The sequence below is a fragment of the Leuciscus leuciscus genome (assembly GCF_965113295.1).
Source record: "Leuciscus leuciscus genome assembly, chromosome: 11".
NCBI lineage: Eukaryota > Metazoa > Chordata > Actinopteri > Cypriniformes > Leuciscidae > Leuciscus > Leuciscus leuciscus.
The window spans coordinates 29,032,616-29,057,254 of record NC_138735.1 but is presented as its reverse complement, the minus strand read 5'-3'; the positions used below and the strand labels follow the sequence as shown (position 1 = coordinate 29,057,254).

The 24,639-nt window shown below is 41.2% G+C and overlaps 4 protein-coding genes and 1 long non-coding RNA gene across 10 annotated transcripts in view; 2 read left to right on the top strand and 3 right to left on the bottom strand.

Moving 5' to 3' along the window:
- Nucleotides 1-340: 340 nt before the first annotated feature.
- LOC309509172 (peroxisomal 2,4-dienoyl-CoA reductase [(3E)-enoyl-CoA-producing]) lies at nt 341-5,088 on the bottom strand. 2 transcript variants are annotated; one of them, XM_082183756.1, is made up of 10 exons: nt 4,942-5,088; nt 4,644-4,751; nt 4,051-4,119; nt 3,724-3,775; nt 3,464-3,599; nt 2,809-2,933; nt 2,559-2,652; nt 1,656-1,760; nt 1,333-1,573; nt 341-1,062 (listed from the first exon to the last, which is right to left on the bottom strand). In XM_082183756.1, the coding sequence occupies exons 2-9, from the start codon at nt 4,742-4,744 to the stop codon at nt 1,353-1,355; spliced, it is 903 nt and encodes a 300-aa protein (XP_082039882.1). In that variant the 5' UTR covers nt 4,745-4,751; nt 4,942-5,088; the 3' UTR covers nt 341-1,062; nt 1,333-1,352. The 2 variants fall into 2 exon arrangements, with proteins under 2 accessions (XP_082039882.1, XP_082039881.1); XM_082183755.1 differs by having other exon boundaries at nt 1,385-1,573.
- A 355-nt stretch (nt 5,089-5,443) lies between these two features.
- The window catches only part of chlsn (cholesin), a 51,672-nt gene continuing 32,476 nt past the window's right edge, over nt 5,444-24,639 (bottom strand). For 3 of the 5 annotated variants that reach the window (XM_082183744.1, XM_082183746.1, XM_082183748.1), the window contains exons 9-15: nt 17,882-17,992; nt 17,498-17,614; nt 10,742-10,858; nt 10,390-10,506; nt 6,078-6,295; nt 5,898-5,979; nt 5,444-5,782 (exon numbers count right to left, since the gene is read on the bottom strand). In XM_082183744.1, the coding sequence (XP_082039870.1) occupies nt 5,600-5,782; nt 5,898-5,979; nt 6,078-6,295; nt 10,390-10,506; nt 10,742-10,858; nt 17,498-17,614; nt 17,882-17,992 (945 nt within the window). In that variant the 3' untranslated portion in view covers nt 5,444-5,599. The remainder of the gene's footprint in view (nt 5,783-5,897; nt 5,980-6,077; nt 6,296-10,389; nt 10,507-10,741; nt 10,859-17,497; nt 17,615-17,881; nt 17,993-24,639) is intronic. The other 2 variants (XM_082183747.1, XM_082183745.1) reach the window with 2 other exon arrangements.
- On the top strand, nt 6,334-10,383 carry LOC309509169 (G-protein coupled estrogen receptor 1-like). Its single transcript, XM_082183749.1, has 2 exons — nt 6,334-7,498; nt 8,005-10,383. Exon 2 carries the CDS (start codon nt 8,063-8,065, stop codon nt 9,230-9,232), a length of 1,170 nt encoding a protein of 389 aa, XP_082039875.1. The 5' UTR covers nt 6,334-7,498; nt 8,005-8,062; the 3' UTR covers nt 9,233-10,383.
- LOC309509180 lies at nt 20,231-21,432 on the top strand. The gene is made up of 2 exons (XR_014209817.1): nt 20,231-20,410; nt 20,764-21,432. It is a non-coding gene; the product is annotated as an uncharacterized lncRNA (long non-coding RNA).
- Nucleotides 22,114-24,623, bottom strand: LOC309509179 (histone H3.3A). Its single transcript, XM_082183765.1, has 4 exons — nt 24,533-24,623; nt 23,394-23,540; nt 22,939-23,092; nt 22,114-22,635 (listed from the first exon to the last, which is right to left on the bottom strand). Exons 2-4 carry the CDS (start codon nt 23,519-23,521, stop codon nt 22,507-22,509), a joined length of 411 nt encoding a protein of 136 aa, XP_082039891.1. The 5' UTR covers nt 23,522-23,540; nt 24,533-24,623; the 3' UTR covers nt 22,114-22,506.

Sequence of the window (24,639 nt, the reverse complement as noted above, 5' to 3'; positions counted from 1 at the left end):
CAGGCGTCAAGAATCCATTCCGCGCGCAGTTATCTGTGCATTTGGTTGCTTTGGTGATGATGGAATGTAGATTTATAACGGCATTTTATTTATGACACATTCACGCGCATCTGTTAACTGGCGACTACGATGCCATAATTTGTTATTAAAAAACACTCCTGGAGGTAAAATAGTTGCTAAGCTAACATTATCGAGAGAGTTCGCCAGAATTAAATTAGATAATCGACTGCTTAGAAGAAATGCTTATTTGTTAACCAGTGTTATTTTCAGTCATTTAATGTGATTTTCTTGCGCCCCCTTGTGTCCGAACAAAGACGTTACAGCTAATAACAGATTGGAAAAGTAATATGAGCATTATTAAATTTATTATGAAAACTGTTAAGTATATAAGAATACATTATTTACCTTTCTTCACAATGTTTTGTAGCTGAAAATTAAAAAAGGCACTCATTTACGTAGTGTGTAGAGTGGTTATTCATGCCATCAGAAGTAAAACAGACATTTTGATGTATTAAAATTACTAATACTTCGTGGTTAAACATAACTGAAATATATGACAACTTATGTAATAAGAATGCACAGTTCAGAGGTATCTATAAATATACCAGGTGACTCATAGTTTGGTCAAGAACACATCTTTCATATCTCACCTCAAAATCAAAAGAAAATTTGAACATATATTTGCATGAATGTCATGTAACATTCATAATTCATAGTATTATTTGTTGTACTGACATTAATTTAAGCCTTAAATCTCATGATTAAGAATTAACTCAAAAAGTATAACAGAGCATTATGAAAATTACAATTGGGGTGGAAATCTACTTAATTTTAAAGTTTAAGTTTTTAATGGTCCTAAAAATAGGCTTATTTTTCTTTATGCAGAATATAATTTCTCTTTTTTTCTTTGGTTTTTGAGGGTGAAAATAATCTGGGCATGTTTTTGTGAGCTTCAACAATATCTTCATCCAGATGTTGGCCTGATCACAACTGGTCCATTGCAGTTATTTCATCCACTTCAGTCGTGCTATTTATCCTTTCTTTTCTCTGCAGACCAAAAACCTAGAAACACAAGGGAAAATAAGTTACAAAAAGATCTTCATACCAAGATGTTACCCACATATTCACAGGTCAATCATACAGTGGTAGAAAAATGATTAGCAAATATGATTTTGCTCACCAGATCACATATTTGGAAAAGTAATTCTCATAATTGTGTTTGAGCCTTTGAATAATTATAATTAATTATATTAAATGATTTTAGTCAAGGTTCTTATAAAACACCTGTCTTCTACCTCACGCGCACGCGCACACACACACACACACACACACCTGTGTGCGGTGCTGTCTGTTCATAGTTTTGCAGAGCGAGATGAGATAATACCCAGCATCCGTTCCATGTCATTGGCCGAGGTAAGCCACGCCCCTCCGTCGGCGACCAGTATAGTTCCAGTGACGTATGAAGCAGCGCGGCTGGCCAGGAAAAGAACCGCATGTGCAATCTCCGTCTTATTGCCGGCTCTTTGCAACGGGATGCCTCTGAAAGCCCCTGCTGTCTCGGCAAGAGAACCACCTGAAAGAAGAGGAGCATGAAAATTGATAGTGAAAAAGAAATAGAGAGACAAAAATTTGGCTACACACACAACTGATCTTACCCAGTCTACGGTATCCCTCTGTGCCAGAGATGGGCCCTGGGGCCACCGTGTTCACCCTCACACCACTGGGACCCCACTCGACCGCCAAGTGCCTTGTCATGGCATCTACAAACACACATACATATGCAGATAATTAGTCATTTTTTTCAGCCTATAGCATATCTCATATCCTTAAAGGGTCGGTTCACCCCAAAAATGAAAATTCTGTCATTATTACTCACCCTCATGTCGTTCCAAACCCGTAAGACTTTTGTTCATCTTCGTAACACAAATGAAGATCTTTTTGATGAAATCTGAGAGCTTTCTGTCCCTCCATTGAGTCTACGCAACTACCACTTTCAAGCCCCATGTCTTTACTACCTTTCTGGGGCTAGTCTGGTAGTTGCGTAGAATGTCAATCTATGACTGTTCATTAAAAAGATCTTCATTTGTGTTCTGAATATGAACAAAAGTCTAACAGGCTTGGAATGACATTAGGGTGAGTAATTGATGTTTAACAGTCAACATGAAAAAAATATTGCAACCAACATTATGGGGTCAAACATTCTTTTTTTTACAAATATATGCATGTATGAATGATTCACAATAAGCCCAGCAACATGAATTAAAATAAATAGATAAATGGGGGTAATTTTGATTTCATGCCATTTTAAACACCAGATGTAATATGGTTTTATTTAATTTAATTTGTTTTATTTAGTAGACGCTTTTATCCAAAGTGATTTGGAGTAACATCACCCTTCATACTACCTTGATGTATTAATCTAAATACTATTATTGTCTTATTGTTGTAACACTGTTAGTCCTATAATACTTAATACTATATATTCTAACATTTATAAAAGCAATCATGCAATAAAGCAGACAATTATACCAGAACATCAACCAAAAAAGGACACTGACCATTTGCAGCCTTTGCTGACCCAGCATGCACCTGGAGAGCCTGACCTCTGTACCCCAGTGTGGCGGAAATGTTGACGATGGAGCCGCCATGATCCTGAGGGAGAAAAATAAAGCCACAAAGTATGAGAAACTGACTAATAATCACTGATCGATACAAAGCGAGGAACAAGTGAGGAAAAAAAAAGCCAAGATGCAAGATATCTTGGTAATACAAATTCTTGGTACTGCAAAGGTCAATGTACATCTTTACCTTGAACCATTTGTCAAACACCACTTTACTAGCGTTGAAAGTTCCCATGGTGTCGATCTCCATTACTGTCTTGAAAGCGTTAAATGACAATGATGTAGCTGGGCACAAGAAATTACCAGCAGCATCTGAGAAAGAAAAATACAATCCACAAAACATACATAAATAATATATGCGTGTATGTATGCATGCATGCATGTGTATATATATAATATATATATATATTTTTTTTTTTATATATATATATATATTTTTTTTTATATATATATATATTTTTTTTTTATATATATATTGAAAACAAAAACATGACTGTGACATGGCGTTGTTACGGCTTGCATGTATTGATTTGAAAGTTTTTTTAATATGATAGTAATGGAAGAAACTGTCTATACTATAATTACTCTTGAGTACTGCATTAAAAGATACATTGATAAATGTCATTTTTCTGGAAAAGGAGTCCTGCTGTGAGAGTACTAGTATACGGCCTAACTACGTACACTATATTATGTAATCACATTAGAGAATGATAAACAGAAACTTGGTCAGAGGGTGTTAGCTGGCCCATATCTATATCTATCTCAAAATCTCTTTGGTAATACCCTGTACAGTATTTTTGTGGCATTATATGATTTTTTAAGGCACTGTGTTTGAGCCTTACTGTTAATAAGTATGTCAACACGTCCAAATGTCTTCAATGTTTCATCCACGGCAGATGTAATTGTCTCTGGTTGACGCACATCCATTACTATCGGCAAACATCGCTTGCCTGTAGCGCTGGTTAACTTCTTTGCTGCCTAAAACACACACACACACACACACACACACACACACACACACACACACACACACACATAAAGATTAATAACTCTTCATCAAAGAAATTCCATAAATGAGTTTGGAGATTTGTTGAGACAGAACCTCAGAGAGCTTCTCCAGATTTCTGCTGGCAATGACCGTGTCACACCCATGCCTGAATGAATTGTTATAGGAAGAAAAGTAAAGTAAATAAATAAACTTCAAATGACTTTTGCAAGAACATCAGAAAACATATTCAGATGAATTTGAAGATGCAGGCTTGAGAAAACTACATGTTACCGAAGGTCACTCGCAAAGGTTAAAGATCAATTTATAATAAATGTCATTATAAAAGGTAAGTGAGTGAGTGAGTGAAAGTGTCAGATTAAAAGTTCAGTCTTAACAAAGTGTTGACAGTGAGAAACTAGTGGACAATCACTGAAAACTCACCGCATCAGAACTTCTGCTATTCTAAATCCAATACCTGAGCCTCCGCCGGTTATGAAGGCAACCTGATCACTGGGCAAACACACACAAAACTATTATTATAAAAAGTATTATTATTATACTGTATGTATAATATTAATATATATATATATGTGTGTGTGTGTGTGTGTGTGTATATATATATATATACACACACACACATATACATACATACATATATACATATATATATATATATACACACATATATATATATATATATATATATATATATATATATACACACATATATATATATATATATACATACATATATACACATATATATATACACATACATATATATATATATATATATATACACACACACACACATATATATATATAAACAAATACAAAAATAGAAATAATAAATACATAAATATGTATATATTTATTAATATTCAAATACTATATATATTCAAATACTATAAATACTGATACTATACATGCATATATTAGAATGCCCTCATCATACCCTTAGCATATACAGTCTTTGAGCAATGTAGGGACTTCCAATGCAAAAATGAAAACTCAAAGCAGTTTATGGAGCTTACATGAGCAGATCAGGGCTGTAGATGTGTGTGTATGTGCGCAAACACTCATCAGTCTCGATGTCCTCTGGCGAAACACTGACCAGCTGAGGTTTCTCTGCCATGATGCTTCTAAAGAACCACACAAAGACATAAAAACCATCTGAAAACTCATCTTCTGCTCACACCGCATTAGCAAATAACAGTTGAACTACTAAAAATCCACATCTACTAAAAGTAAGATGTGATTTTGCAACCGCTTACTTGTACGACCGTGAGGGGAAAAGTCACAACAAAGCGTGAAATAAAGCTCAGACATTACCCAAAATGTGAATCCGTTGACGATCCGCTCCCACGCTGTTAATGAAGTTTAAGCAAAAGTTGTTTTCATTCTGCACGATGGACTTCTGTACCTGGCGAGATGCGTGTGACGTCAAAGGAACGTGCAACGCACGGCATTATGGGAAATGTAGGCCAATGTTACTAGCGGTGGATGTGATGCCAAGCGTAAAAGTTATGTATAATTTGAACGTTATGATTAAAAAAAGTGTTTACATTGTGCCCAGTTAATAACCATAAATGCTCTCCTTTACGACTTATCGCTTTAGGAACAAACAGTGTACGTTCCTTGAGATTAAACCTCATAAAAGTACTGATTCATGTACCATGGTATTTACATAAGGCAAATAATATTAACGTACAACCATGGAAGTTGTATGATACTTTTTTTGTTAATGAAATATATTAAAAAAAAAAGTTAGACAGAGGGAAGACCTACCTAATTACATTTTAAAACATGATTAAAAAACAACACAGCCAATGAGTAAAAACCAAAATAATCATTTTATTTCATGGAATGTCAAGTTTTACATATACAAACTAAGACATTATGACTACTCATTTGAATGGGTGAAAATGTATACATTTATACAGAGACAGAAAACGTTTCATTTTGATGTTTTGTTTAATGAACGGGTCCATCACAGCATCTGGACGACCTGTTTGGCTCTCTGTTGCCTCTTTTCAGCATCTGCTGTATCTGCCTCTTCTGCTTGTCCTTCCCAACGCACAATCGCTTCAGCTTTCTGCAGTGTGGAGGATCGTGCCATTCCTTGCAGACCGTCAATATACGATAACAGCATCTCAAAATGATCATCAGACACCTGAGAGAGAGAGAGAAATGCATATGAATTTTCACTGTGATTAGGAAAGCATGTGTTCCATGTTTTATTACAGTAAAAAGTGTGTAAAGCTGTAGATGATTGATGTTTCTCATACCTTCACGCTGTCATACATGTGTTGCAATAACCACGTTTGCCTGGATTTATTAAACTTCCACGCTTCTCGTTTCTTAGACCAGCTAACAAACATAAAATAAATCAGTTAAAACAATATTTAACAATCTCTGATAGAAAAAGGAAACATTTACATGCATGAAAAAAACAGTTTTTGTACTACCATGCGAGGTATTCCAGCGCCTGCGTCTCTGCAACATTGGTCTTAACCTTCTCCGGTTTTACGTTTTTGCCTTCTTCCTTCAGCTTCCTCTTCTCCTCCTTTTTCAGAATCTTCTTCAACTTCCTCTCCAGCACTCGTCTCTCCTCAGGACTCAGTTCTTCCTCTCCATCGAGGCCGTTTTCATCCTCCACTCCAGAGGTGTTCACATCTCCAGAACTCTGAAAAATCATGTGCTGTTTAAAACTCACATCGCTTCAAGATTCATTGATAAATAGAAAGATATAAAGAACAGCATTTATTTGAAACAGAAGTCTTTTGTAACATTATAAATGTCTTTACTGTCACTTTTGATCAATTTAATGCGTCATTGTTGAATAGAAGTACAAATTTTTTTGAAAAAATATCGTACAGAATTTTGAATGGTATTCACATGGCAAAGAAAGCAAATGCAGATGCTTTTATCATAAGAGCCGATAATAGTCATGCACAATGTGAAGTTTAAGACGTTTAAGATAGAAGCCAGTATTATTTGAGTATTATTTATACACTATTATAGTATTTTTTTCATATTTTGAATTCTTTAGCTTTTACTTTAATATTTTCAGGTTCATTTTAGTTACATTTTTGGTAATTTTCTTGTGCTTTTGTCAATTTTACTGTTAAAAAAAAAGATTTCTAGTTTTAGTTATTTTTAGCACTTCAACTTCAGCTTATTTTATTTCAGTTTGTTGCCAAGACATACTTTTTAATCTTTTTTTTTGTTTAAAGATTGACCTATTGTTAGTGTAACTAAACTTTATTTTTAATCTTGTCTAAAATAACTGAAGGAGAACAAAAATAACCAACACAGTTAGCCAAGAAATGTATATATGTATACATTTCTCTGGTTTTGAGAATTTGCCCATCACACACACACACACACACACACACACACACACACACACACACACACACACACACACACACACACACACACACACACACACACACACACACACACACACACACACACACACACACACACACACACACACACACACACACACACACACACACACACACACACACACACACAATCGAGTTCTCCTTCACTGTGCAACTTTATATCTTCAGAGGAGCTAATGGAGCATTTATCCATCATATTGTTTGGTGTAAACAAAGGCGGTCATTGTCCGTATATAACCTGGCCCTCCTGTATTTACATATTTGTACATGAGACAGCGAGAATTCACCAGGAGAAATGTCTGCAGAACGAAGGAGAAGAACGGAGAAGGAGAAGAACGGAGGAAAAAAAAGAAACAACAACAAATGTCAGACTTCTACATGTATTTCTCCATGACCTTAAAGGATATACACATGCATACAAGAACAAACCAGGACTACTTAATAGATATGGATAAAAGTCTAATACAATACACACGGTAAGATCATTTAAACTATCAGCGGAATACTAGTGAAAATAAACAGAAAATCAGCAAAATGCACATTAGTAAAATTCTGCAGGCAAATCCATTATCTGTTGTAAATAGCGTAGAGATGTATAAAAGTGCAGTTCGCATAGAAGGTACTTTCAAACCAAGCAGCTTTCTCTTGGTCAGTGCTAAAAATTCACGTGACCGACTTGAAAATGTGTGAAATCTGCATGGGGAATATTTTCACCCTTTTGCAAAACTCCCAATCGCACGGATTCCTATTGGAATAACTGGATTTCGCCAAGCATAGTTAATGTGACTGCAACTAAAATTAGTATTAACTAATAATTTTTATATTTTTGATTTTACATTTAACATTAACAAATAATTACTAAATGCTGTAGAAGTATTGTTCACCATCAACTCGCCTGAGCAACAGTAAATGTGACAATGTATCAACATGCATCAAGATTAGTAGTTTAACATCAGTGTGCATGTGTCTTTGTGCATTTTAGTACTTGAAAAAGAGAAGAAAATGCAGAAAACTCCAGTATATTTCCACACTATGTGACAATGGAAGTAATAGAAGGGAAGATGATGGAAGATCCGATGACCTTTGACCCCACCGTTCGACCGAATCACTCCAGCCTGCACTGGCCAGTTATTGACGTCAACGAAACGAACTCCACTTCCCCGGACACCTACGCCGTAAATCTTCTCCTCTCCTGCATCTACACCGTCCTGCTCTTCCCGCTCGGCCTCGTGGGTAACATCCTGATCCTGCTGGTGAACTTTGACCCTCGTCAACGGATGAGCCCCCCCGACCTCTACTTCACTAATTTGGCTCTGGCCGACCTGGTGCTGGTGCTGGACTCGCTCATCGAGGTGTTCAACCTGAGCGAGCACTACTACGACGACGCAGTGCTGTGCTCCTGCATGGCCATCTTCCTGCAGGTCAACATGTACAGCAGTGTGTTCTCTCTCACCTGGATGAGTCTGGACCGGTGCGTTGCGCTGACCGGCCTCAGCGCGCGTGCGCTACCCGAAAACGTTTCCGTCTCACACCATTCGCGCGTCGCACGTAGGGCTTGCGTGACCATTTGGGCGGCGGCCACCCTGTGCACGCTGATCCCATTCGCTACTGCGCACATGCATCACGGCTGGGGGCGTGGCTTCTGTTTTGCGGGTGTGGCCGAGGTGCAATGGCTGGAGGTGACGCTGGGATTCGCCTTGCCTTTTTGCGTGATGGGCGTCTGCTACACCCTGATCGCACGTGTGCTTCTGCGCTCCGATAGGCCGCAGCGAACCAAAGCCCTGCGCATGATCGTCGCGGCCGTGAGCGTGTTTTTTGTGTGCTGGCTTCCGGAGAATGTTTTCATCAGCGTGCATCTCCTGAGTGGCGACACTGAAGCCTCACGGCGGAGAGGAAACCACACATTATGGCAGCGCTACCCTCTGACGGGACACGTGGTGACCTTGGCGGCCTGCGCCAACAGCTGCCTGAACCCGCTCGTCTACAGCCTGCTGGGAAACACGTTCAGACAGAAACTGCAAGTGTTTGTCGCGCATCACATGCGCTGCCTGCACACATGCGGGCAGAATGTGAGCGTGACGCCAACCTGTCCATGCGTCGCTTGCACAAACACGCACCATTCGTGCTCGCATGAGAATCAGGAGGAGGAAGAGCGTGACCTCAGGAGCGGCGAGGAAGGTCGAGAGTGTGTGTGTGACAGAGTGGGATAAACAGTCATGTTGTAATGACACAAGACAAGTTCTTCATTTTATCCACTATCTTTGTAAAAACCTTTTTTGACAGAAAATAATACTTATATTAAGCAAGGATGCCTAAAAAGTGATTGAATATGACAGTAAAAACACTTATGGCGCTTTTCCATTACCAGTACCAGCTCAACTCGACTCGCTTTTCGCTCCGTTTTCCATTGCAGATAGTACCTCCACAATAGTACCTGGTCGTCATAGCGACGCCGCAGGAAACTGCCGTGACTTCATCTTTTGCGCGAGACGCGCGAGACACACCCGCTACCCACACACACAGGACAATGGAGGAAATCGAGTGTATGCTCTTTTTGGATGTTTTTGTTTTTGCTGTTTTTTATTCAGGATACTCTGTCTGGCGCGTGCAATGATGACGCAGTGAATAGTGACGATTCTCTCTGACCAATCAGCAGTCTGCCGTGTTTTCACGTCACATTTTAGTATCGCCTCAGCTCGCTCAGAACCCCGCCGGAGGAGGTACGAAAAAAAGTACCTGGAAGCAGGAACAGGTACAACTTTTACACAGTGGGAAACCAAACAGAGCCGAGTCGAGGCGAGCTGGTACTGTGTAGTGGAAAAGCGCCATTATATTGATACAAAACATTTCTATTTCAAATAAACGCTGTTCTTTTGATCTTTCTATTCATCAGACACTCCTGCTCATGGTTTCAACTAAAATATGAAGCTGCACAACTGTTTTCAACACTGATAATAATCATAAATGTTTCTTGAGCTGCAAATCAGCATATTAGAATGATTTGTGAAGGATCATGTGACACTGAAGACTGCTGAGAATTCAGCTTTGATCACAGGAATAAATTGTATTAAACTGGAAAGTATTTCACAATATTACTGTTTTTATCTGTTAACATTAGTTAATGCACTGTGACTAACATGAACAAACAATAAACTGTAGTTTTATCAAGTAATATTAACAAAGGTTAACCAATGCTGTAAAAATACATTGCTCACAGTTCATGTTAAGTAATGTATTAATGATAACTAATGCTAACAAATGAGACCTTATTGTAAAGTGTTACCCAATATGGTAATACATGCCGTAATACAAAACACTGTGGGAGTTGAGAATCATTTCATAAATAACTACGTTAAACTGAACTCACCTCGGCTGTAGTTTTCTTTCTCTTCTTCTGTTTCTTCTCTTCAGTAGTGTGTGTGTTTGCTTCTTCTTCCTGTGGCGCCACCGGATCTGATGCAGGAACAACAGCTTCAGAGTCCTGCTAATTCAAAACATCTATTACAATATATATTCACAGCATTTAAATAAAATCATACATAAAATATTAGCTCACAAACAGCAATTCAATTCTTCCGGAGAACCAAATGGATTAGAGAGGACTAGAACATATAAAGGTGTGTGTGTCATTATAATAGCATCAACTCTCTGGACAGCATTTCCCATCATTCCAAAACTTTGACAAATATAAAATATAAAGAAAAAGTATTTCTCATCACCTTGTGTTTCTTTTTCTTCTTCTTCTTCTCCTTTGTGTGATCTTCCTGCTTGTGTGTTTCCTCCATCGGTTCAGTGTCCTGCGGTTCCTCTGTGATGTTTTCTACAGGAACACGTACCTGAAAACACACACACACGAGATCATTTATATACATATCTAAATTTCAGCTCTTCATCAGCACGTGACACACAGTGATACGAACAGTAACGATTGTGTCGTTCTCTTACGAGAGGTCTCTCGTACTGCGTAAGATATCTTACGCTAGGGGAAAATCCTTTTCCGCGAGATATTGAAGCCAAAAATAATCCTTAATTTTGTAATAATGCAAAACGCGTTGCAGCAGCAATGCAGACATAGGCGAGACAGCTCGCGCGCCTATTGGCTGCTCTGCGGCAACTGCAGCAGCCTATCGAGCGAGGCCTGGCGTGACGTCAGACCCAATCAGGGCACTTCGCGCCCGCTGCGTCACGTCCCGCCGAAATGGGCGTGGTCTAGGCCTATAAATATCGCTCGCAGGCAGCTATTATCTGATTTTTCATCCTTCAAGCGAAGCACACGCATCGCTGGAGCTGGATTAGAAGCCGCGCCGTCGAGAGAGAGCACCTTCAGCGGGACGAGTCACTGAAGTCGCTGGCCGCGCCGCCTTCCTTGCCTTCCTGCTGCGCTTTCCGGCATTATATCCTTTCTCTGCTACTGTGTTTATGTATGTGTGTGTGCTCGCCGCCGCGACACACACTCCCATTGCACTAAAAGAGCTGGGCGTCTTTTTCAAGACGCCCCTTTTCCTGATCACGCAGCTCTCGCACTCGCTGACGGCGACTGCCCTCACTGCGAGTTAGGTACTGCCTATGGTGACTCTGAGGACTCACCTGGCATCCTTCTCCGAGACTGCTCCTCCGTTCCCTGAAAAGCGACTGCAGACGTGCATTTTGCAGCCAACGAGCGCGTTGCACAACCCGCTCGCCTGCACCCAAACACCGTTTCTATGGTTTCCGTGCGTCACTGGCGAAAGGAGAAAAGAGCGTTTTCTGGTCCCCCCGCGGATGGACCGACCTCCTCTTTCTCGTACATTTCTCATTCCCCTCTGAAGTTCGGGCGACTGGAGATGTCTGTATTGCAGTGAGCAAGCCTGTTGTAATACACGCATGCCTGCAAACAAACGCCAGCACGTTGACGCTCTCTTATAATACTCGCGCTAACTGAGTTACAATGTGTCTCCCCCTGTGGCCCAGTGGCAGACTCTCAGGTTTTTGCACGCGAGAGACCCGCGTTCGATCCCCGGGTCTACCGGCAGATAAAATTATGCCGTCAATGCTCGCTCTGTCAGTTCCCTGAAAAGGCGACTGCAGATGTGTATTTTGCAGCCAACGAGCGCGTTGTACAACCCGCTCGCCTGCACCCAAACACCGTTTCTATGGTGTTCCGTGCGTCACTGGCGTAGGGAAAAAAGGGAGTTTTTCTGGTCCCGCTGCGGACGGACCAACCTCCTTTTTCCTATACATTTCCCATTCCCCTCTGGAATTCAGGCGACTGGAAATGTCAATATTGCAGTGAACAAGCCTGTTGTAATGCACGCAGGCCTGCAATAAACGCCAGCATGTTGACGCTCTCTGTTTCTATGGCAACTTCTCGCTCGTTCAGTTCCAGTAAATGTGACTGTTCCAGTGTATCCTGCAGTAAACAAGTCGGTTCTGTCACCCGCTTGCCTGCACACAAACGCCGTTTTTACGGCTACCCAGATAAATCCCATAAGTGTGAATTTTTTCTGGTGTCCCGGCCACGGCCGATGGTGCTTTATGTGTAAGAAGAATGCCCACTGCCCAGTGCCCATCTCTACACACAAGCACAGCCCGTCACACAGGGCTCGCGCACATGAATCGGCTCAGACCGATTGCGCTTCAAACATGGTGAATGTGCCCACTAACACCACGTTATGCATGTCTCACGGTTTCTGTAAAAACGAAACCAACGTGCACTCGCTTCACGCAAGCGAACGATGCTTTCGGTGTGATAAATGTGCCCGCTGTCCCGCGCCCACATCCACACATAGACATGACAGTTCCCACGGGAACCGCCCAGCCCTCCCCCTCGCGGTTAACCACCGCAGAGGAGTCGAGCGCGGGCAATCTGCCCGCTGTCATCAGCGCGCCCCATGCCTCAAATGTCACGAGCGACACGCTTGTGTTACAGCACACCGAAGCTTCTCCATCGCTGAGCGAGCGGAGCGCGCTTCGTATTCGACCCCTAGCTATCCATGCAGACGCATGGGCAAAGCTACCCGGGGTTTCGAAGTGGGTGCTGAACATTATAGAAAGAGGCTATTCGCTGCAGTTTCGCCGACGCCCTCGCCGCTATGTGGCGCGCATCGAGACCACGGTAAAAACAGAAGTAGCACATCTACTTCGAGCCGAAGTGACGAAACTATTGAGCAAAGGGGCCATAGAACCTCTCTCTCAAGATCAGAGCGAGGGAGGGCTATACAGCAGATACTTCCTGGTACCGAAAAAAGACGGGGGTCTCAGATCCATACTAGATCTAAGGCAACTGAACAAAGTGCTTGTGAAGCGACAGTTCAGGATGCTCACGACCAGGGAAATCCTTGTGCAGATTCGCCAAGGAGATTGGTTTGTGTCAATAGATCTGAAAGACGAGTATTTTCAAATACAGATAGCGTCACGTCACAGGCGATATTTGAGATTCGCCTTCGAGGGCCAGGCATATCAGTACACAGTCCTGCCGTTCGGTTTGTCCCTAGCACCCCGTACATTTACGAAGTGCATGGATGCGGCGCTCGCACCCCTCAGAATGAGAGGCATGCGAGTGCTGAACTATTTGGACGATTGGCTGATTCTAGCGCAATCTCGCGCAGTGCTCATAGAACACACGACCATTTTACTCGATCACCTCGAGGATTTGGGTCTGAGTGTCAATTGGGCGAAGAGCTCCCTGTCACCCAGTCAGAAAATATCTTTCCTGGGCACAGAACTGGACTCACTATCCATGATAGCGCGACTATCACAACAGCGCGCGGTAGACATTCGACGCACAGCGAACTCTTTTCGCTGCGGCGCGTCTGTCCCGCTCAAGAGATTTCAGAAGATGCTAGGTCTCATGGCCTCAGCATCATCAGTGCTCCAGCTGGGTCTGCTCCGCATGCGCCCGCTGCAGTTTTGGCTGAAAGCGCGAGTCCCACGCGAAGCGTGGGCACCCGGTTTGCTTCGCCTCAGGGTCAATCAGAAATGCGTTACAGCTCTGAAACCCTGGAAAGCGAACGACTGGTACCAATCAGGTGTAAGCCTGGGGACTTCCTCGAGGGTGAAGGTGGTGTCCACGGACGCGTCCACCTCGGGATGGGGAGCGCTGCTCGAGGGCAGACCGTTCTTCGGCCAGTGGTCAGAACGGGAGAAGCTCCTGCACATAAACTGCCTCGAAATGCTGGCAGTAGACAACGCGCTGACGCGTTTTTGTCCCCAAATAAAAGGTCACCACGTCTTGGTCCGTTCGGACAACATGTCTGTGGTGTCCTACATAAATCGCCAGGGCGGCATCAGATCCGAGAAACTGTACAGGCTGGCAGAACGCCTCCTGGTATGGGCTCAGTGCAACCTGCGCTCGCTCAGAGCAGCGCACGTGCCAGGGATCATGAATATAGGACCAGACAGACTGTCCAGGAACAATGTTCCGGCAGGCGAATGGTCTCTACACCCACAGACAGTCCATCTGCTGTGGAAGAAATTCGGCAGAGCGGAAGTGGACCTGTTTGCGTCTCAAGAAAACGCTCACTGTCAAGAATTTTTCTCCAAGAGCAGGAGCGCGCTGGCCCATGTGTGGCCCCGCCGCCCGCTCTATGCTTTTCCCCCCGTCTCTCTCCTGCCTCAGGTGATAGAACGGATCAGGGAAGAAGGATGCTCAGTACTGCTGGTAGCACCGTTCTGGAAAAACCAACCTTGGTTCCCAGCCGTGATGCAGTTAGCAAGTACTGCCCCGTGGCCAGTACCAGTGAGGAGAGATCTCCTCTCACAGGCCCGCGGCTCGATCTGGCATCCTCACCCGGAACTATGGTCCCTTCATGTCTGGGCCATCAACGGGTACATGTTGGACTCCCTAAAGGAGTATTAAACACGATCACGCAGGCTAGAGCTCCGTCTACAAGACGACTCTATTCTTCGAAATGGTCTGTGTTTTCGGGCTGGTGCACAGCCCGTGGTGTCACCCACAAACTGTGGTGTGACGGAGGTGCTTTCCTTCCTACAAGAGCTGTTGGATGGGGGCAGGGCCCCCTCCACGCTCAAAGTTTATGTGGCGGCTATAGCAGCGTTCTCAGAAACAACGCTTGGTCAGTCAATAGGAAGGAACGATTTAGTCATCCGCTTCCTTAGAGGAGCTAAGAGACTGAATCCTCCCAGACCTCCCTCAGTCCCCGTATGGGACCTTTCTACGGTTCTGGAAGCCATGAAAGGTGCGCCATTTGAGCCTTTACAGTCAATCGATTTGAAACACCTGTTTTTCAAAACGGTGTTTTTGCTGGCTCTCGCTTCAGTGAAGCGCATAGGGGATCTGCACGCGCTCTCTGTGAGCGCGGCGTGCATGGAGTTTGGGCCCAATGACTCAAAAGTTATACTCAAACCTAAGCACGGTTATGTTCCAAAATCCCTCAACACACCGTTTAGGGCGCAGATTATCTCTCTGTCAGCCCTACCGGTCCCTGATGAGGAAAGAGACGCGAGCCTCCTTTGCCCAGTCAGGGCATTACGAGCTTATGTGTCTCGCTCGTCTGTTTTCAGACAGACGGAACAGCTCTTTGTTTCGTTTAGCGGACGTTCTAAGGGACTAGCCGCGTCGAAACAGAGCCTATCCAGATGGATAGTTGATGCTATAGCGCTGGCATACGCCTCCAAGGGCATGCAGTGCCCTTTGGGTGTCAGAGCGCATTCCACGAGAGGCATGGCCTCTTCGTGGGCCTGGTCAAGTGGGATTGCCTTGCAAGATATTTGTATGGCGGCAGGCTGGGCCTCCCCGTCTACATTTATAAGGTTTTATAACCTAGAGGTTCCCGCCCTGCAGGCCAGGCTGCTGTCGGTCTAAACTACCAGTATTATCTGACCTGATGCGTTCAGCTCAGAATGCTGTGTTTGCTGAGCACAGCTCAATGTTCGACAGTTTAAAGCTGGGCAAACTGTGTAAGACCCACATTTTTCCCCATCAGTTCAGGCCGTACCCCGCCCTGTCTGTATGATGAAATTCGCGTCCCATCGACGCTACTTTACGTGGAAAAGTGAGGCTGCACCCCTCCTTCTTCCCGGACTCTCTGTGAGTTCACTGAGTGATTGTGCACTATATGTACCCCGGGCTTTCGCCCTTGGGTCTTTGGTGTCAGATCTCAGCATGCACGGCGTTTTACATTGGGTCCCCTAGCGTAAGATATCTTACGCAGTACGAGAGACCTCTCGTAAGAGAACGTACTCGGTTACTAACGTAACCTCGGTTCTCTCTAGAAGAGGGAACGAGTACTGCGTATCTTGCCGTGCATGCACACGCTCTGGTTGCTTCGATGATGAAAAACCAGATAATAGCTGCCTGCGAGCGATATTTATAGGCCTAGACCACGCCCATTTCGGCGGGACGTGACGCAGCGGGCGCGAAGTGCCCTGATTGGGTCTGACGTCACGCCAGGCCTCGCTCGATAGGCTGCTGCAGTTGCCGCAGAGCAGCCAATAGGCGCGCGAGCTGTCTCGCCTATGTCTGCATTGCTGCTGCAACGCGTTTTGCATTATTACAAAATTAAGGATAATTTTTGGCTTCAATATCTCGCGGAAAAGGATTTTCCCCTAGCGTAAGATATCTTACGCAGTACTCGTTCCCTCTTCTAGAGAGAACCGAGGTTACGTTAGTAACCGAGTACGTTTTTACCGTATCAATTTAATCCTTTGGAAGTGCAGCAAAGTGGATTTGCTTTAGGAAGAAAAATGTTTCTTCTCGACGTGTCAAAAACACGAACCAAACTCTTCCAGTCTCAGCTACAACTACTGTGTTTGAGGGGGCGGGGCAAAGTAGGTACTGTTCGCAGGCAGCCAATGAAAACCACAGGCTGGCATTATGCAAATTTGTTACAAACCTACGTAGGTTTGTGCAGGAAATAAGACTGGAATTCCTGATGACTCGTTTCAGGCAATCTGTTCTTTATTTTAGGAGACAATAACTCGCTTTATTGTGCACTTTGATACTTTGCAGACCTTTACATTACACACTGCATTAAAGGTAATATCCAAAGGGGTGCTTTAAAATTGAGAGCATCATTTATGTTGTAGAAAAATAAAACGTTTAAATATCTTCGAGTAGTGTTGTTCACCACAGACATTATGTCGTACTCTCAAACTGAAGTTTCTGAGAGAACCCATGCATGGAGGATTAGCCTTCCAGATGTGCCTACAAACTCACATCACATCTGAACAGCTGTACATGTGGACATAAACACGGTCGCCTGAGCAGATTACGACACATTGTAGGTTTTATATAAGAATAATGATAAAGTGACATAGTAGAATGAAAGTGACATACTGATTTATCCATTAGGAAAACAAGCTTTACAAAATTATGTTACAGGATGTGTTAATATTAGACATGTAATATTATATGCATATTATATAACTACCATAAACTAATCAAGTACATTATTATTATGTTGCCTTTATCATACATGCTTAACATAGACATATAGTGGTAAAAGATGGGAAGGAAGCAGTTTATTTGAACTCACCTCAGCTGTAGTTTTCTTTCTCTTCTTCTGTTTCTTCTCTTCAGTAGTGTGTGTGTTTGCTTCTTCTTCCTGTGGCGTCACCGGATCTGATGCAGGAACAACAGCTTCAGAGTCCTGCTAATTCAAAACATCTATTACAATATATATTCACAGCATTTAAATTAAATCATTTTTAATGTATTAGCTCACAAACAGCAAACAATTCACCCAGAGAACCTAATGTATTAGAAAGGACTAGAAAATATGCATGCTTATGTGTCGTTATAATAAAGAGATTCATGCATTTTACAGCACAAGTATTCAGCATCAACTCTCTGGACAGCATTACCCATCATTCCAAAACTTTGACAAATATAAAATATAAAATAAAGTATTTCTCATCACCTTGTGTTTCCTTTTCTTTTTCTTCTTTGTGTGATCTTCCTGCTTGTGTGTTTCCTCCATCGGTTCAGTGTCCTGCGGTTCCTCTGTGATGTTTTCTACAGGAACACAAACCTGAAAACACACACACAAGAGAGATCATTTTATATATATATATATATATATGCTATGTCTATTAAACCTTTGACAAGTATGATCACAGCAAACATTCAGATCTGCCGCTGATCCAGAGAGGACAGTAATCATCTATAGATATGAAACGGCTTCACAAATAGATTTTTCAATTGCATCAGTATTATATTAATTACAACAAGTAACAACATTTGACATTGAATCATTCAAGAGATTTGTTCAAAAACACTGATTCATCCATTAATGAAACGAGTGAGTCATTGAATCATTCATTCAAACAGATTTTTTATTTTTATTTTTAAATCTAGGGTTAATCTAATTAATTAAAAAATTTGTTTAAAAGACTGCAGCAATTTACATTTTGTCAGAAACTCTAGTAAATTACATTTTATTTTGTATAGTTGTCAAAATCGTGACCTCAGTTTTAAACAAACTAAATAGTGATACTCAATTTATCCAGAATCATGCAGCTCTAATATATATACACAAACTATATGGTGATTTATATTTATGATATTCATATACAGTCATATAATACATCCTTTAAAAAGGGAAATCACTTTCACTCACTTCAGACTTCTTTTTCTTCTTGCGTATATTCTCTTCATGATCTCCATTTAATTGTGTACTTGTTTCGAGCCCCTTTCATTTCCAAGAAACAAATAAATATAGTCGTGAGTGCACAATATTAAACGCAGAGTAAGCTTCTAACATTAATTTAAACAATCATATATACATGCAGAATAACAGCCAGTTACCTCAGCTTTACTCTTCTTCTTCTTCTTATGTTTGCGTATCTCAGTGTTTTTCTCAGTAGATTGAATCATCTGAATATTCTCCTCTGAAATGTTTTCTGTATCTTCACACACCTGAGAATTATGAACATCAAACAAATATTGACTTATATGCATTATGAAAAAATGCATCTTCTGGCTTATAGCTCATTTGATATGTGGATCTATCAGTTATTATCCGACATTAGATCCACAGTCAAATCATAGAGTACTATTATAACCACACACCTCATCGTCAGCCTTTCTCTTCTTCTTCTTTTTCTTCTTTCCATTCATCTCCTCCTTTCTCTCATCTTGTACACATGTGATTTCTTCTACATTGAGTTTGAGTTTCTTTTTCTTGTGAGAATCGATCTGAGGTACAAGAGCTTGACTCTTCGTCATGGCGCCAGATCTGAGTGGAAAAGAATAGCACATGTTCATTTGGATTTGTTTACAACATACATTTACTGTACAAAAGTGTAGAATTTGTCACAAAAGTGACAGACATTTATAATGTTACAAAAGATTTCTATTTCAAATAAACACTGTTCTTTTGAACTTTCTATTCAGCAAATAATCCTGAAAAAAATGTATCATGGTTTCCACAAAAATATTAAGCAGCACAACTGTATTCAACATGTATAATAATAATCAGAAATGTGCAGTAAATCTGCATATTAGAATGATTTCTGAAGGATCATGTGACACTGAAGACTGGAGTAATGATGCTGAAAATCACAGGAATAAATTACATTTAAAAATATATTCAAGTTATTTTAAATTGTAATAATGTCACATTATTACTGTGTTTACTGTATGTTTAAATAAACGCAGCCTTAGTGAGCCTTCTTTCAAAAACATTTAATAAATCATACCACCCCCAAACTTTTGAACAATAGTGCATATAAACCAAATTAATCCAAAAACATATCAATCTTTAAGTAAAAATAATCATAAACTGCTTCTTAGATACACAAACAAGATGTTGTTTTTGTAAGTAAATGATGATTTAATCGTATAGTAATATAGCAGTAGAAATGCATTCATGCACTTTAAACCACCCAGCACACACAAACTAATTTACTAGTCGAGTAAGTTAATAGTAGCGTGTTAAGTTTACTTACAAGTCAAACAAAAAATCTTCCAATGCTTCCTCAGATTCACGTGTGAACGGACAGCGCCATGAAAACGGAATCTAGACCACGCGTGATGACGTTGCTGGAGCTATGCAAAATATGCATCGCTGATTGGTTGATACTCAGAGCTCTGGGTAATGTAGTTCTTAAATTCTCTGTCACGTAATCTAAGAATACACTTTATTACATTTAAACTTTATTAGAATACGGTGATATTTGTATAATATTTGTATTATGAGCAACCCTATAGTATATTTGAAGTGATTAGACAAACTATTCTCTTAAAACGTCTAAAGATGAAAGCGGAACTACATTTTAGTTAGTTGTAGTTTCCTCCCGGGTGGAGTTTACAGTAGCACTCGTTACATGACCTGGGAGAGTTACGTCTGATATGAAGAAGCTCTGAAGATGTCAAAAGCCTGCTTTAATTTATCACGAATTTCTTTAAGTCACAATGTTTTTACAAGCCGAAGGAATGTGAATTTAAGGCAAGTGAATATTTTGTCCTTGTATAGATTATGAAATAACAATCATTCACCTCGATAGGGTTTGTGCTGCTGTCAATTTGCTCTGCGTTGGACATTAATGAAGACAAACTTTTAGTTAATTGAGACATTTTTGTTGATCATTGAAATGTATTTCTTAAACAGATTTGGTTTTTTTCCGTTTAACATTCTTTAATGATCTTTTAAATTGTCAGCTGACCTTGGCTAGAGGGTTATCACAATCAGTGGTACATCATTGTTTTTGACAAAAATAAGCACTGGCTGTATTTATAATATCTCTAATGTTGTGATATTTAAGCAGATCTTTAAAATGCTCATTACTTTTCTACTTGTAGACCATGTGCCACAAGGATGCTGTCCGTTACATCACAGCTTTATGCAAAGTCCAGAAAACCTCCAGATGACGATGAGGATGATGAAGTGATATCCCAGCCCATCAAGTTCTCAACGAGCAAAGCCAGTCACCGCAGCTGGAATGTGGACCGTTCCCTGGGGAGCAATTTCCAGCGTCCCTGGTGGAAAGTTGTACCCATCAGCATCTTTGGAGTGGGCTTACTCCTCTGGTGCGCGTTCAGGAAAGAGAACGAGATGGACGAGTCTCTGGAGAAAAACCTGTACGAACATTTACCAGGACTGCTGTCCGACGACGAACAGGAGAAAGTCGGTGTCAAAAACAAACCATCATAGTGGCTTAAGAGACATTTTGCATTTGTGATGTTTATTTATCATTGAATGATGCCTTCAGAAGTAAAAATGCATTCTCCAAAGAGTCAGAAATCAAATTCGTTGAAATATCAAACTGACCGTCCATACACTACGAGTGCAGTGAACCTGTAGTTAGGTTTATATTGAAAAGTCAAAAAGGAAGCCTAATGGAGAAACTTCTGAATTGCAATTGTCGTGTTACTGCCGATTTAGGGATCAGGGAAACTCATGATCGAACACATTGAGAATGGGTCTTCATAAAGTAATGCTTGATCTGTATAATAAAGTGTGTAAACTTATTTTAGTAGTTGGTTTTTACTTTCAAGGCCTGGTTTCACAGACAGGGCTTAGATTAAGTGAGGATTAGGACATTGTTCAATTAGGACATTTAAGTAGCTTTCATAAACGTGCTTTAGAAGAAACATTACTGGTGTGCATCTTGAGACAAAACGATGGGTCTGACATTAAGATACGAGTTGCTTCCAGTTAAAATCTGAATTTTATTCTGGGACTAGGCCTAAGCCTTGTTTGTGAAACCTGGGGTAATAACATTGAATTTTAAACTAAAACATGACTTACCCATTTAGTTAAAGCTTCCTATTGAAACAACTTGCATCCTTTTTACTTTGACAACATAGCCAAGTCTACAAGGTAGCATTTTCAGAACCTAGAGGGCATCAAGACCAAGTAAACTCATATTATTGGAGCTTTGCGGACATTAGCATCTAGATCATGGAAGTGCAACTTAGGCCAACTTTTGTAATCACACCTGAACAAGCCAATCAAGGTCTTCAGGATTACTAGAAAGATATAGGAAGGAGAGTTATCAGGGTTAGAGCTAATCTCAGCAGGACAGTGACCCTATACAGGACCAAACTTACTTGATCTAGACATCCATGATCTAGATGCCTCAAACCTCAAATATGCACAAAAATAAACTGACATGTGAAACCCAACTAAAGACAAAATGAGCAGCAAGATTGAGGTAGTGGAAAGTTTATTTACAACCAAATGGCCACAATAGAAGAGAAACCCAATATAATAACGATAGAAATCAAATGGACATTCTAATTCATCATGAAGCATGCAGACTAGGCAGAGGTATATGAAAGTCTAAAATACAAACTTTAAAACCCTGAGGAGCTCCCGGAATGTTCTGACGCTGCCCCCCCACTATCAACTTTAACCACAAGATACCCCTCCCCTACCGCAACTACCAAAAAATACAAAAAAAATAAACTTAAACTACACAGGCATTTATAGTCAAGAGCATAAGAACCCCAATGCCCCTCCCACCCGACCCACCCACACAACAAACCCATCCCTCATATCGTCCTCCACACACAAAAATAAAGTTGAGTAAATGGTAAAGTTTAAGCACGCTCTCCACGGATTCGACGGGCCAACTGGATGTCTTTGGGCATGATGGTGACACGTTTGGCGTGGATGGCGCACAAGTTAGTGTCCTCAAACAGACCCACCAGATATGCTTCGCTTGCCTCCTACAATTCAAAGACAAAACATTATTAGGAGAGACCAAAAACAAAAACTGAAGCATTAGGTCAGTGGATCTCAGGGTCCACTAGGGGGCCTCAAACTGAATTAAAATGAGCTAAAACTACTAAAACAAACACTTGGTTATTTTAATAAATATACATCTTTGTAGTTATGCCAAGCTCAAATATTTTATTGGGTAGAAATTGAGTACAGGGGGGCTGTCAAATATTGTGGACACTGGGGGACAAAAAGGTTTCGATCTGCTCCATTAGATAGAGCTACACAAAATCCACAGCTAGAACACACACCTGCAGGGCACCAATGGCAGCGCTCTGGAAACGCAAGTCGGTCTTGAAATCCTGAGCAATCTCACGAACCAGACGCTGGAACGGAAGCTTGCGGATCAGCAACTCGGTGGACTTCTGGTACCGACGGATCTCACGAAGAGCCACAGTTCCTGGACTAGGGGGAAAGGCAGGAAAAAAATGCATTTAGTATCTATTGGGATTTAAAAAGGAAAGCAAAGTACCATTTATACACATTATGCATGCAAGAAGTTATATGCAATTATTTACATGTACATATCCACTATACACATAAAGCATACATGCATATAAAAACAATATATTACACAATGCATGCAAGTGTACACATGCATAAATGCATGCTTGCATAGTAAAAATGTGACTAAATGTACATGCATATAAAATTTTATAAAAATGTTTACATATACATGCATTTACAAACAACTTGTGTCACTCACCGGTATCTGTGGGGCTTCTTGACTCCACCTGTAGACGGCGCACTCTTCCTGGCCGCTTTGGTGGCCAGCTGCTTCCTGGGGGCTTTACCACCGGTGGACTTACGGGCAGTCTGTTTGGTACGTGCCATGGCACTCTAATGAAGCGGTCTAAAGAAGAACAGGAGCCGATGATTAGAGCAGCCGCGGGGAACTACGCATGCAATGACGTAATCAACAACAAAACTCTTTCGGTCCCGCCCATAATAAAGTCATGCATAAAGAATGTAATGTTTAGGAGAGAACCATAGCAAATTAGCAATACCCTGTATGCTAATGTACAACTTGCTGGCGCCATTTAGGAGATTAAATATAAACGTGAACTTTAGAGCTGGCAAAATAAAAATGTCTATTTTTAAAAACGTAACGGATTTTAAAAACGTGCAGAGTAAATTAGATAAATAAGCAGGTAAGTTAGATAATAAACGCGTGTTGTAGCGAAACAATAAGCTGAACAACTCACAGTGGGACACTGGGTCACACACACACACACACACATAACCGAGTCCCATTCAACGCACACACATTGCCTGAAGGCAAAAATCTTCAACGGTAGTCGGTTTCATTCAACCATTCAGCAACTAGTACTACAAATACGCCATGTCCGCTTCGATTTGTGCGAAAGAGATGAGAAACAACCGGCAAATTGAAATATAGAAGCGCTGATTTATGCAGTAGTGAAGTCCACCATCTCAGGATGAGACACATACACGTTTCTGCCTTTATGTGTAACATGGCGCCCAAGAACACCAATTATAGCCTTCTCTTTGTCTACACCGACAATTCAGCAACTCCATATAAAAGTGTTTAAATGAAAAACGACACGTGTTGTTAGATTACGCCCTAAAAGCACATAATTAAGGCTAAAATAGCGAAAAAACTTCTAAAATAAAGCACAAGTAAGTATGAACTCACGCTCGTTAGCTTAGCTTGTTGCTACCGCGACAAAAAGGATCTAAAACCGTCGCTTGCGAATTCAAACACCGAAAACAGACTGAAACATGACCTGTGATCTAAAATATTATACATACGATATTTAGTGTGTTAAATACACGATACTATATGCGCTTATTAGTTAAAGACCGAATGTTAAAGATACTTACGATTTTTTGTTTCGGTTAATCCGTCAAACCCAAAACAAGGAACGTCGGTCACGCGCAGAACGAGCTGCCCTATATTTATACAGGCACTGACGTCTGTGCGCGCGTTA

Coding starts and splice junctions, on each gene's coding strand:
- LOC309509169 (XM_082183749.1), top strand. CDS start 8,063: ATGGAAGTAATAGAAGGGAAGATGATGGAAGATCCGATGACCTTTGAC.
- LOC309509172 (XM_082183755.1), bottom strand. CDS start 4,744: ATGGCAGAGAAACCTCAGCTGGTCAGTGTTTCGCCAGAGGACATCGAG. Junction 4,120..4,643: donor TACAGCCCTGATCTGCTCAT/GTAAGCTCCATA, acceptor GTGTTTGCCCAG/TGATCAGGTTGCCTTCATAA. Junction 1,761..2,558: donor GTCAGCAAAGGCTGCAAATG/GTCAGTGTCCTT, acceptor GTGTGTTTGTAG/ATGCCATGACAAGGCACTTG.
- LOC309509179 (XM_082183765.1), bottom strand. CDS start 23,521: ATGGCACGTACCAAACAGACTGCCCGTAAGTCCACCGGTGGTAAAGCC. Junction 23,093..23,393: donor AAGAAGCCCCACAGATACCG/GTGAGTGACACA, acceptor CTTTCCCCCTAG/TCCAGGAACTGTGGCTCTTC. Junction 22,636..22,938: donor CTGCCATTGGTGCCCTGCAG/GTGTGTGTTCTA, acceptor TTTGAATTGTAG/GAGGCAAGCGAAGCATATCT.